General features: G+C 47.7%; 2 protein-coding genes across 2 annotated transcripts in view; both read left to right on the top strand.

The window, feature by feature from the left end:
- TTLL13 (tubulin tyrosine ligase like 13) overlaps window positions 1-2,783 on the top strand; it is a 28,683-nt gene extending 25,900 nt beyond the window's left edge. Inside the window, 5 exon segments of the mRNA XM_055087933.1 lie at window positions 341-521; window positions 810-995; window positions 1,759-1,828; window positions 1,831-1,869; window positions 2,241-2,783. Of these exon segments, the coding sequence (XP_054943908.1) occupies window positions 341-521; window positions 810-995; window positions 1,759-1,828; window positions 1,831-1,869; window positions 2,241-2,503 (739 nt within the window). The 3' untranslated portion in view covers window positions 2,504-2,783.
- A 366-nt stretch (window positions 2,784-3,149) lies between these two features.
- On the top strand, window positions 3,150-9,877 carry NGRN (neugrin, neurite outgrowth associated). Its single transcript, XM_007108357.3, has 3 exons — window positions 3,150-3,408; window positions 3,796-3,906; window positions 8,783-9,877. Exons 1-3 carry the CDS (start codon window positions 3,245-3,247, stop codon window positions 9,396-9,398), a joined length of 891 nt encoding a protein of 296 aa, XP_007108419.1. The 5' UTR covers window positions 3,150-3,244; the 3' UTR covers window positions 9,399-9,877.
- Window positions 9,878-13,350: the final 3,473 nt, after the last annotated feature.

The following is a 13,350-nucleotide window of genomic DNA, read 5'->3' as shown; positions in this document are numbered from 1 at the left end:
ACTGTTGTGGTCTCTCCCGTTGCGGAGCACAGGCTCCGGACGCGCAGGCTCAGCGGCCATGGCTCACGGGCCCAGCCGCTCCGCGGCATGTGAGATCCTCCCAGACCGGGGCGCGAACCCGGTTCCCCTGCATCGGCAGGCGGACGCGCAACCACTGCGCCACCAGGGAAGCCCCAGACTCTTAATGACTGAGTTTAGTAGGTTTCCCCATCTGCCGTCTCCTTCCTCTCCCATCAGTCCCCCAAACAGATCAATTTCCTACTCTTGCCCCATCCCCATTTTCCCTCACCCCCTTTCTAACACAATTTCTCTGGTATCTGAAGCTGCTGTGTCTTGTCAGGCAGCAACTAGAAGAGATCCGCCTTAAGCAGGAACAGCAGGAGACCTCAGGCAATAAGAGGCGGAAGGAAAACAAGGACCAGAACCAGGGTGAATCAGCAAGGGAGAAGAGCCAATCCAGGGCCCGGCTCAGGGGCTTTTCCACCCACTTGGCTTATAGGAACCGGAACCAGGAAAAAGAGGTGTCAGGGGTTTTGCAGCTCTTGCTTTTCTGCAGGAAAATGGGTTGGGACTACTAGAGAAGGGAATCTCTGCTGTCCTCTCCTCTTGTACGAGAGATGAGTTCCTAATCAGTACATTGAATCTGACCTTTTGGAACAGGAGGTGAGAAAGCGGATAGCAAAGGGAACTTTCCACCAGGGTCAGGGAAGGGACAGAGGTAGAGTGGGCAGGAGTCTTGCAGCCATCCTTGTTGATGACTGGGGACTTATCCTTGGAGATCCTGCATTCATCTCTCAGGTACCTTATAGCTGCTACCAGTACACCTGGACACTATGCAGCCACAAGAAATTGTGGAAGAGGAGGAGCTGGAGCGGATGAAGGCCCTGCTACAAAGGGAAAATCTCATCAGAAGTCTGGGTATTGTAGAGCAGCTCACCCGCATGCTGTACCCCAGCCACCGGGGCCAGAAAAAACTTCATGAGTATCGGATGAGGGTCCCTGCACAGCCTCTCATAGAACAAGGGAACAAGGGCTCTACCGCACATGGTGGTGGCCACAGCCAAGGAGGCTAATGTGATGGTATCTGGCAGTGGAGCCTAGGAAAGCAGTGTATGCTGGGCCTTGGGAAAGGGTCTGTTGGTTGCTTTTGCATCTGTTCCGAAGCTCCCTTGTTTCTAGTAATGACATCCAGCCAAGAGCAGTCTCACTTACAAGAGACTTGTTCTCTATATTCCTATCTTGCAATAACCCCAAACTCATGACTGACAAGGCCATCACCCTCAGTGGCTTCTGTGTAATCTTTCCCTAGCACTGCCAGTGCTGTGGCTCTAACAGGAGATAAATAAATGATCTTGGGCCAACAAAACAGCTACCAAGTTCACTATTCCCTGGGCTAGTAGCAAACCTGTTGGGTCCTCTGTTTTTGTTGAATCCCAAAGGAATAACTGTTAAATAGTGGGCATGGCCTAGAAGAGATTTTTCTTGTCTTATTTTCTTCCACCACATCATCCAGCCTCACAAGAAATGTGGTAAGGGTCTGCTCTTCTCCTCTAGGCTAGATTTCACCAGGACAGGCTGGGCAGTCAAGAACTGCAATGTGTGAATCTGGTCCCATTGGTCCTCCTGAGAAGGGCCGCCAAAGAGCAGGGTCCTCATTTCCTGCATCCAGTTCGGCCCCATGAATTGATCCCCAGGATCTTAGGGCCACTGCCAAGCATGAATGCTGCAATTCCATATCATTCCTGGTGCCATTTGCAGCCCAAGAATGTCAACTGGATGAGAGAGCCAGCAGACATCAGCCTCTGTTCATTGTCAATGAAGACACGTGGAGGTGCTATTTTTCCAGCGCCAGAATCAGGCTCACTAGCCATAAGTATGCAAAACTAGCTTTGGTCACTCTGACTTGTATAAAGTCCCAGTAACAAATATTACAGCTGGGATGCTCCCAAAGTATTATATGGCACTTCCAGCAGTGTGGGGATGGAGGAGGTAGTGGACCCATTTATTTACCTCCTTCTGTGTACTAAGCCCTGGTGATAGACATGGCAGAAATACATCCAACAAATGTAACAGGGATATGGACAAGTAAACACACCAATTACAATACAATGTGGTAAAGATGCTGGAGGGAAGCATGAGATGCCATTCCTCTGTGTTGGTAATTGGGCAACAGTTGGGAAAGAGGTGAGCACATCCCTTCTGTGAATACCTACTCAGGGAGACCCATGTTTCCACTGCAGAAGGCCAAGCCAGCAGAAGGCTAGAAGCCATAAACCGAGCCCTGGCAGGATCGGTGCCACCCTTTTTAACCCCAGGCTAGGGCTATCTTCTGCAACGGGAAAGAGTGGTAAGTGGCTCATGGACTGAATGCACCTTGCCCTCTATGCTAGACTCTGAACACAGAGCAGCCGAGGCCTGGCATCTCACCCTCTGCCCTACCTCTGCACCCCTGCTGCAGCATACCCCTGCACTCCTCGACATCAGGCACCAGAGGTATATGTAGGAAGGAAGCCCAGCACTCAAGCTATCCTGGAGAACCCCCTCAGGTTTCCAAAAGGGCAAAGCATCTTCAATCTTTGCTAACTCAAAGACTGCCACCAAGCTTCAGTTTGAAAAGCCCTGGCCAGGAACCCTGTTTGCATAAGGCAAACACAAAGACACTAAGAATTCCTCAATACCCTAAGATTATTTTCGGATGGGTAAAGACTAAAAGATGAAAAGGAGCCAGGGCCGGCCATGTGCTCAGCTCTGTCCTTCAAACCTTAACCTGGATTTACCGCTAATGATGAGTCTGAACCCTGGGTGCGGCCCGGGGCTGGAGGTTATCCCGGCGACAAGAAGTCCCTTTCCCAGAGGAGCCGAGTTCCCACGGCACGGAGATTTCGCCATCAGAGAACCGCCGAGGGGACGTCCTTCCCGCCGCCGTGGCGGAGACAGGCCGGCCTGGGCAGCCGTTGGGGCAGAGGGGCGGCTCTTGGCAACTGAACTCGTCTTTTTATTAAAGTTTATGCTGTTTTGCAGGAGCGTCCTCTACCTCATACCAGCCTCCGAGTTTCAGAAAAGCCTGCTCTGTAATTACAACGGGGTAGAGTGGGTGGCAGAGCAGTTCAACCCCAGAAGTCACGCCCTCAGACGGAAACGGAAAAGACGCGCCAGCCCCTCAGCTTCCCGCCCAATTCCGGTCCCGCCCCCCGGCTTCAGGAGCTACCCTGTGGGGGGCGGGGCAGGGCTTTTTCTCGTCGACATGGCGGTTTCTCTGAGCCGCTTGCTGGGCGGGGGTGTCCGTGCCGCGGTCGCTCGCTGTGGGTTTGCTTCCCGGGGCGTGGCGATCCCGGGATCTGTCGGCCGTGAGCCGGACCCCGATTCCGACTGGGAGCCGGAGGAGCGGGAGCTGCAGGAGGTGGAGAGGTACCGGCTCCTTCCCGGGCCCTCGGCCTGAAGCAGGGGCTCGGGCCTGGGCGCCCCAGGCCGCGCCCCCTTGGCGCCGGGCGTCCTGCGGCGGCCCTTATTTCTCACCGGTTGTCAGGGGCACGGGGCAGCTGTTAGCTCCTTTGGGACCACGAGTCCCTTTACCAAGGACGTATTTCATCACCCGTTTAAAGAATTAGGCAACAGCTTATGGTTGTTCTTGGTGTTAGATTTCTGGGGCGGTGTTCAGAGCAGGTCTAGGCTGACAGACATGGCCAGGTTGTCCTTGCAAAGAGAAGCGGGCTGGGCGCTCTGACTTAGCCCAGGGCTCTCAAACCACCCATCTGGCTTCCACGCATGGCTTCTGCCATTGGTTCTCTCTCCCAGCGCCCTGAAACGACAGAGAAAAGCTATCCGGTTCCAGAAAATTCGGAAGCAAATGGAGGCGCCAGGTTCCCCGCCCAGGACCCTGACGTGGGAAGCCATGGAGCAGATCCGGTAAGACTGTTGGCAGTTAGGATCTTCTGTGATGAGAAGTGAAGGATACTGGGGCTTAGAACTTAGAACGTTGTTTTTGTATTTTTTGCTTTTTTTTTTTTTTTTGCGGTACGCGGGCCTCTCACTGCTGTGGTCTCTCCCTTTGCGGAGCACAGGCTCCGGACGCGCAGGCTCAGCGGCCATGGCTCACGGGCCCAGCCGCTCCGCGGCATGTGGGATCTTCCCGGACCGGGGCACGAACCCGTGTCCCCTCCATCGGCAGGCGGACTCGCAACCACTGCGCCACCAGGGAAGCCCTATTTTTTTCTTTTTATCTTTCAATATTTCTAACAGAAAAGTAATAAGATAAACGTCGATGACCCCGCCATCTAGATGTAATAGTTTTTAACGTTATGACACGGTTCATTTTTTGCTGAAATTTTAAAATAGTAAGTTACAGGCGTCACAACATTTAACCCGTATATAGTAAGTAGATAATGACGTTCTTGATCTAAGGACCAGGGATGGAGCTTCCATGATTACGTTGCTCTGAAGAGAGGATCCGTATCTTAGAAAAGAGATCCTTTTTTAAATTTTGTTTTTTGTTTTGAGTAGATAATACATATGGCTCAAAATTAGAACAGTATAACAGGGCATACGCATTGAGAGGTGTTAATCCCCCCTAGTCTCCTATGGATACTATTTTTAATAGTTTTTTGTGTCATTTTCTAGGTTTCCTTATGCAAATAGAAGCAAGCACGTATGAATACAGAATTTTATTTTCACTTCTAGAATCACAAACAGTAGAATACTATAAATGCTGTTCTGTACTTTGCTTTGTTCACTTAATGTGTTCTGAAGCTCTTTTCACTTCCCAAGAGAGAGCTCCTCATTCTTTTCTGTAGATGCTTAGTAAATTGTAGTTTATTTTACCAGTCTTTTATGGTGGGTACTTGAATTGTTTCCACTCACTTGCTGTAACAAATAGTGCTCCAGTGCATAACTTTGTGTACTCTAAATGTCTGCCAGAAGTATTTACACTTACATAAATGTATGTGTTACATACATTCCTAGAAGTAGGGTTGCTACTGAACCGAAGGGCAAATGGACTTTCATTTTGATAAATATTGCTAAATAGTCCTTTGTAGGTCATGTTCCTTTTTCCATTCCCATCAGAATAACTCTGGAATTGAGACTTAGAATAAAGGGGGTTTTATAGAGCTGATCAAGATTTTATGAGCCTGTAGCAGCTCTCTCCTGTCAGCTTCCTCTCCTATCTTGAACACCAGCCTTTTCAACCCTTCCATCTTCCCACCTGTCACCTCCCCTTTTGTGATCAATAAATATCTTTTTATTTCAGAGAAAAAACAGGCTATTAGGTAAGAACTGTTTAAAGCTTCTTGGTCTCCTCCTTAACTTCCACTCTCAATCTTGTACTCTGTTCACATCTCTGGGAAAGTGGTAGTCCTTCACTTGTCTAGGACCAGTCCTCTGGGTGCTCTAGGTCAAATCCCTACCTAATTTCTTAGGATCTACATCTGTCATCTTAAGGTTGTCCATGTTGTGTGCCGGTCTCAGTCTGTCAACAACCAGTGCTGTGGCTGAGCCAGCCCTTGTGGTTCTTAAGACTGCAAGATGCCCTTCAGCAATAACCTTCAGGAAACTGCTGGGTGGGGGTCGGTGGGGGGATGAGGGGTGGGGGGGAGGGTTATTACTTACAGGACCTGGTAATTATATGGCACACCTGAGGCCACACAGCAAGGTCATGTGTAGAGAGAGGTGCAAGGGCCTGGGGTTCTTCTTTTATTGGGGTTGTGGGTAGGGGCCTAGGGTTTTGATTATTGGTGAATTTAACAGGAATTTAAAAAAATTTTTTTAATTTTATTTTAAATGATTTATTTATTTATTTTGGCTGTGCCAGGTCTTCATTGCGGCATGCGGGATCTTTAGTTGCAGCATGCGGGGTCTTTTTTTTTTAAGTTGCGGCACACGGGATCTTTAGTTGCAGCATGCAAACTCTTAGTTGCAGCATGTGGGATCTAGTTCCTGACCAGGGATCAAACCCGGGCCCCCTGCATTGGGAGCATGGAGTCATAGCCACTGGACCACCAGGGAAGTCCCTTAACAGGAATTTAAAGCGCAAGAAGAGAAAAAGCAAGTGGGCCAAGTGGTTAGTTATTGAAGCCAACCATAATCTCTAAAACAAATGTGCCTCAATGGAGGGGTGGGGGCCTGGCTTTTTATCTAGTTGTGTGTCTGGCAGTGTGTTTATTGGAGATAGTCATCTTTGAAGTGCATGCCTTGGCAAGCAAAGCTTAAGTCAGTCACTTAAATTACAAAGAAAAGGAAACCCAACTGTCAAGGCTATACTACACTCCCTCCTCCTTTAGTTCCCTGCTGGCTCCCTGGCTCCCTACCCTCATTTTTGTTTGTTTTTCGTCACAACAATGAAACTATTATCCACAAATCTACCAGTGACTTCCTCAGTGCTAGGCTTAACTGACACTCAAGGCTTTAGCCTGACTAACATTTCTGCAGCATTTGACCTTGTCTGCATTCTTGAAATTCTCCCTTGACCCAGGCTACCACTCACTTTTATTTCTAGGACTGGTTTTCTGTTTCCTCCGTGGGCTCTCCGTCTTCCTCCTGTATCTTAATTATTGTAGTTTTTAGAGTTGTGTCCTTGGTCATTTATCTCACTCTGCATATTTCCCTGCCTAACGCCAGCCACTTGCATGGCTTCAACCACTCCTGCTATTGGCTTATGACTTCCAGATCTATCTTGTCCAGTCCATGTTTTCTTCTGAACCCTATATAGTCATCTGTGCACTAGATATCGCTGTTTGACTGTCACACAGGTTCCTCAAACTCAACATGTACAAAATAGAATTCATCATTATTCCCTGACAATTTCATTCTGCTCCTGTTTTTGCTATAACCCCAAATGGTCCCACCAATCACCCACTCTAAAGATACTGAACCTTGGGACTTCCCTGGTGGTGCAGTGGTTGGGAGTCTGCCTGCCAATGCAGGGGACATGGGTTTGAGCCCTGGTCCAGGGGGATCCCACATGCCGCGAAGCAACAAACCCTGTGTGCCACAACTACTGAGCCTGCGCTCTAGAGCCTGTGAGCCACAACTGCTGAGCCCGCGTGCCTGGAGCCCGTGCTCTGCAACAAGAGGGGCCACCACAATGAGAGGCCCGCGCACTGCAACGAGGAGTGGCCCCCACTCGCCGCAACTAAAGAAAACCTGTGCAGCGACAAAGACCCAGCACAGCCAAAAATAAATAATTAATTAACTTTAAAAAAAAAAGATACTGAATCTCAGCCTATTTCTTCGCCCAATATTTAGTTCCTTACCAAGTGTAACCACTTGGCCTTCCTAAAATATTTCTCATGTCTCTTTCCTCTTCTGCTCTCATTGCCACTGTCTCGGTTCAGACTGCCTGGATTACTGTCACAGCCTCTTGCCTGATCTTTCCATCTCTAGTCTTGCACTGAGAAACTACTGTTACTGAACCAGGCTCATTTGCCTGATGCACAGCAAGCCATTGCTGAGACCCCGAGGTTTGCAGCAGAGAAAGGGTTTATTCACAGGCAGCCAAGCAAAGAGATGGGAGAACAAGTCTCAAATCTGCCTCCTTGAAGAAAGAGGCTTAGGATATTTATGGGGTAAAGAAGCAGGGTGGTCTGAGGCTTCGGGAAAGGTGATTAAATGTTAGAAAAAGGTGAAGTGATTGGTGCTCTGCACAGGGGTATCTGAGTTACCTGGTTCTTCATGGGATGCATGTTCAGAAAATGGTGGGCAGCATTAGCATGATCTGAGGATGGAGTTTTTGGCCCTTGACATTGAAAGGTCACCCATTGGACACTTGTACAGGCCCAGCTGAATGGCCAGTGGTCTCAACTAGTTTGAACTGGGCAAAACTAGCCCCATGTTCCTGAACAACAACTTAAGCAACTGTTACCAGAGCGACCCATGGTCAGAGGTGTTATCTATAGGGGGCAGTTAAAGGAGTCTTGTGATATATTGTCTAGGCTATGTGAAGCTTGGAGGGTATGCAGTTTGCATGAACAATTAAAGCAAGCTTGGTCAGTGAAGGCAGGTTACAGGTTATTATTCATTAAGCAGGTTATAGTTCAGGGAATCTAATTGATGACTGCCCTCTTTCACTCCCACTGGATTGAGCTTCAAAATGAAAATTTGCTCATGGCATTCTGCTCCTTAAAATCCTTCCTTGGTTTACTGTTGCTTTGGGATGGACTCCAGAATCCCTAAGCATGGCATGATCTTGCTCCTGCTCCCGCTGTCACACAGATTGAGCTGTTCCCAACAAAGGTGATGCGCTTCTTTGTGTTTCACCTGCTGCTCGCTCTACCATCAGTATCTTTGACCTTTTCTTCCTCTCCTCCTCTCTGCCAGCTTATGACAACTTCTCATCTTTTCAGACCGGCTCTAGCGTGGACTTCCTGAAGCCATTCCTGGGCCACCCCGCAAATGTGGTGATAGCCTGTCCCTCCCCGGTGCTCTCACAGCATCCTCTGCTGGGATATTTCTCATAGTGTTTTTGTATGTTACTGTATCTGTCTCCACCACCAGACTGTATGTTCTTTGAAGGGAAAGACAGTCGTCATGCATCCCCAGGATCTAACTGGGGCGCGCCGTGCAGTGAGAGAGGAATTCAGTTGATATGAAATGAAATGACTAAGAGTAGTTGGGTGTTGCTGTTAGCACACAGGAATGGACCGCAGCCATTTAGTGGCACAAGATAAACACTGCGTTTGCAGTTTTTCCAAGCCCTCTTCTTTTCATGTATTTATCACTAGTATTATCAGTTAACTGTTCTGATAGGAGACTTCTTCACAGATTGAAAACCTGCTTCTTTTTTTCATAGGTATTTACACAGGGAATTTGCAGAGTCCTGGTCAGTTCCCAGATTGGCTGAAGGCTTTGATGTCAGCACTGATGTGATCCGAAGGGTTTTAAAAAGCAAGTTTGTGCCCACATTGGAGCAGAAACTGAAGCAAGATCAAAAAGTCCTTAAGAAAATTGGGCTTGCCCGCTCGCTTCAGCAGCTCCCAGGCTCTGGGGATACCTCAGCACCGCTTTCTGCAAGCCATTCTTTATCGGGCTCTTTGCTGATACCAGGGGATGAAGCCTCATACAAAGGCCATGGTCACAGCACAGCTTTGAAAGTGACAGAATTGAACACTCACAGAACAAATACACCAAGGAGACAGAAGGAAAGGAATAAAGGAATCCAGGGCCTGGAGGAGGAGAAGAGCTTTGTGCCTGTTGCTGCAGCCCTAGGTCATCCGAGAGAGCTGCAGAAGTTCTCCACTAGTGACTGTGGAGGCACCAGAGGAACTGACAGTGATGGATTGCCAAGTGACAAGAAGCTGGCAGAGTTGAAGGCAGGGGAGCCAGGTGACCAGAACTTTAGCAACAAAGTAGTGCAGAGGGGACGAGAGTTCTTTGACAGCAATGGGAACTTCCTGTACAGAATTTGAGCTGGAGCCTGGCTTGTGGAAATGCCACATGAAACACAGCTGGGCAAGTATATTTGGTTCTGCCTGGATTTCTGTGTGTGGATTAACCACCTTGGAATGGGGGGTAGTGATGAGCCTGGAATGTGGGATGAAAGAGCTTCTTGGATTTGAATCTGACAAAGGGCAGAGAACTTCACAGGGTAGTTATGTGTGGGAACGGGGTGTGTGACTGGGTAGATTCCAGCCTCCTGGAGCACTGCTCCTCTGACCCACGTGGATCTTCAGGACTCACCCTTCTTGCTTGGGCTCTCTGTATGTTGAAACCAGCCTGTATTGCATGTGTTGTTACAAGTTTCTGTGATACTTGCAGTATGTTTGGGAGGAAATTAAAAGTTTGTCTTCTCACCTCATTTACTTCTTGATTAATGAATACTAACAGTTGTGGAACTGCTTAGTCAGTTATCTTCATTATGTGCAAAATAAAGTAAAATGTAGCAGTCTGTGTTGATTGATGCTTTCTGGGATTGGGAGGGTTTACCTGTGAAGGGAAGGGAAGAGGGAAAGGGCCCCTTGTCTAAATATTGGGAGAGAGATGGGGCCAGAGGAATCCCTAATAAAGGGCTCTGTGCCTATCAGCCCTGCTCAGTGATGGACTTTGACAGCCAAAAACTGGACATTAGGCTTTCCCTAAACACCCAGTCTAAAGCAGCTCCTCTTTTAGTTGCTAGGGCTCTAAAACAAAATGGGGCTGTGGGGATTTGACCAAACAAAAAATGCAAAGCAGGCAAAGGCTTTACAGGCTCTCAACGTAACCTCCAGCCACTTCCAAAAGCTTAAGTAGAATCTTATTTTACAGTTTTAATCAGATTTTTACAAGAGTGTTGTGATTTAGGCAAGAATAGATAATAGATCCCTTTTACAAATATGGTCTTGGGACTTCCCTGGTGGCACAGTGGTTAAGACTCCGTGCTCCCAATGCAGGGGGCCCGGGGTTCCATCCCTGGTCAGGGAACTAGATCCCACATGCATGCCGCAACTAGAGCCGGCAAGCCACAACAAAGACCCGGTGCAACCAAATAAATAAATGAAAGTAAATAAATACATGAAAAAAAACCCCAAATATGGTCTCAAAGGTTTTTGGATATGCCCAAGGTCACATAGCTGTAAGTGAGTGACAGCAGTGGGACTTGAACCCAGGTCTGATTCCTAATTCAAGGCTTCTAAAATTCCAGGAATCTGTCACTGCCTGGCATGATTTCTGTTAATTCACTGATTCTTTTAGAAATACTTTATTAATATCAGAAAGTGGTTATCAAAAGACAAATGGAGGGCTTCCCTGGTGGCGCAGTGGTTGAGAGCCCGCCTGCCGATGCAGGGGACGCGGGTTTGTGCCCCGGTCCGGGAAGATCCCACATGCCGCGGAGCGGCTGGGCCCGTGAGCCATGGCCGCTGAGCCTGCGCGTCCGGAGCCTGTGCTCCACAACGGGAGAGGCCACAACAGTGAGAGGCCCGCATGCCACAAAAATAAATAAATAAATAAATAAATAAAAGACAAATGGAGACATATTCAAGCAACATAGGAGTCCAATGACAGTTCTCAACAATGTCTCATTTTAACAATTTACCAGCAAAAATTGGCTATTCAGAATTTAAATACATGCAGGTTGTTTTTCTAATGAAAACATTGATATTCCAACCCTGTCCCTGACAGCCTGGTCATGTGTCCTGTTGCTATTGCAAATGTCATTCATGGCAATTATATCACTGATTACTGTTAACTTGAGCATCTGTTCAGTAGAAGTGGGCAAGGCCCTACCACATGCCAGTCAAAGTTAGGGAATCCAGCTTCTGGTAATAGAGCAGTGGACAGATAAGGCCCTTGTTCTCACTGCTCTGTCACTATCATGTAACATAATAAAAACGTCAATATAATTATGATTTTTAAAAGGGTAATTTGCCATTAGAACCTTACAGGAGGGACTTCCCTGGTGGTGCAGTGGTTAAGAATCTGCCTGCCAATGCAGGGGCCACGGGTTCCCTGGTCCTGGAAGATCCCACACAAGCCGCAGAGCAACTAAGCCCGTGCAGCACAACTACTGAGCCCACGTGCCTAGAGCCCGTGCTCCGCAACAAGAGAACCCACCGCAATGAGAAGCCTGCGCACCTCAATGAAGAGTAGACCGCGTTCGCTGCAACTAGAGAAAGCCTGCATGCAGCAACGAAGACCAAATGCAGCCAAAAATAAATAAATTTATTAAAAAAAAAATAACTTAGAGGAGCAAGATGCTATCTGCTTAAATATGCATTTCTAACTCCTGCAAATCATTTGTGCCCTTTCCCCAGGGGACTATGAAAAATTAGAAGCTTTTATTGCTAGCTTGTATATGTTTTCCATTTACCTCATCCACCACCATCCTAATGCTCACTAGCTTAAATCTTTTGTTTCCATTCTTTTAAATGCTAATCTAAGGCTTTTGCACTTACTAGTTCTTTGTCCCCAGATTTTCACTTGGCTGGGTCCTTGCCATTCAGGCCTCTGGTCAAATGTTACTTTCATACGCCTTTTCACCCTAGTCTAAAACAGCTCCCTTCATGTTCTATCACCACACCCTGTTTAATTTTCCCTAGTATTTGAAATGTATTACTAATGCATTATTTGTCATCACCCACCTTGCCCCATTAGAAGGTAGATCCCATAAGGGTAGGAGACCTATATGTGTTCATTGCTGTAGTTCCACTCCCAACATAGATTTCTTTTTTCCTCCCTTTTCTTTTTCGGCTGTGCCACTCAGCAGGCGGGATCTTAGTTCCCCAACCAGGGATCGAGCCTGTGCCCCCTGTAGTGGAAGTGCGGAGTCTTAACCACTGGACCGCCAGGGAATTCCCCCAACATAGATTTCAGTATTGGTTGAGTGAATGAAGAAATGGCTGGGAAACCTTACACCAATCAGCCAATCCACAATGGCAGAAAGCCCGGCCTTTTAACTTTGCCAGCCTGTGCATCCAGATCTCAGCCAAGAAGGCCTAAACTTCCTGCAGGTTGACCTGTTCCTGCTCTATGCTGACAGTGTGTCTCAGATCCTAACCCACTGGCATTGAGGTGTTTGGGGAAATTGTCCCCTTCTCCCTGGCCCCCCACTGCCCCATCCCAAGCAGGGAGGCTGGACAGGCGAATGGGGACTCACTCAGCCTGTGTTCCATTGGGTGGGGTCATAGGACTCCATGGTGCCCTATCCCCAGGCAGTCCTGTTTCATGACACAACAAAGGACTTTGACATCACACTGGATGAGGTGGAGATTTGGGGGTGCAGGTGCAGCATCTGGTGGAGGAGGCAACAGATAACAAGACTGCTCAAGCTGGAATAAAAGCAACTGTGGGTGAAATGGGCACTTCACAGCAACTTGGGGCCAAACTCAAGAGGCTGGCAAACTGTACGACAGAAGGGACTTAAATCCCTGCAACCTGGAGGGTGTATATGTCACTCACCTGTGAAGGGCAGCTTCTACCTTTCTGTGCAGCTGAGATTTGATCTAAGGGGAGCAGGTGAGAGGAAGCTCAGTAAAAAATACTAAACAAGCTCTTGAAGCCCAGTGTGAGCATAAAAGTTTTTTTTTTTTTTTGCTTAATCTTCTCTTATAGAAGTTTTCAAACATTCGAAAGTAGAATATTGTAGTGCAATGAACCCCTGTGTACCCATCACCCAGCTTCAACATTTAACAAATGGCCAGTCTTTCTTCATTGCCCCACAGCTCCCTTTGGCTTACTTTAAAGCAAATCCCAGACATCATATTATTTCATCTGTAAGTACTTCAGTCTGTGTCTCAAAGAGATAGGGGCTCCTTTTTAACATAGATATATAAGCCATTACTATACCTTGAAAGTTTTAGGAATTCCTTATTATCAGCTAATATCCTAATAACATTCTGGTTGATTTCTTTGAATTAGGATCCAAACAAAGTCCACACATTACAA

This window comes from Physeter macrocephalus, chromosome 11 (genome assembly GCF_002837175.3).
Source record: "Physeter macrocephalus isolate SW-GA chromosome 11, ASM283717v5, whole genome shotgun sequence".
Lineage (NCBI taxonomy): Eukaryota > Metazoa > Chordata > Mammalia > Artiodactyla > Physeteridae > Physeter > Physeter macrocephalus.
This window is presented reverse-complemented; position numbering and strand designations above follow the sequence as displayed.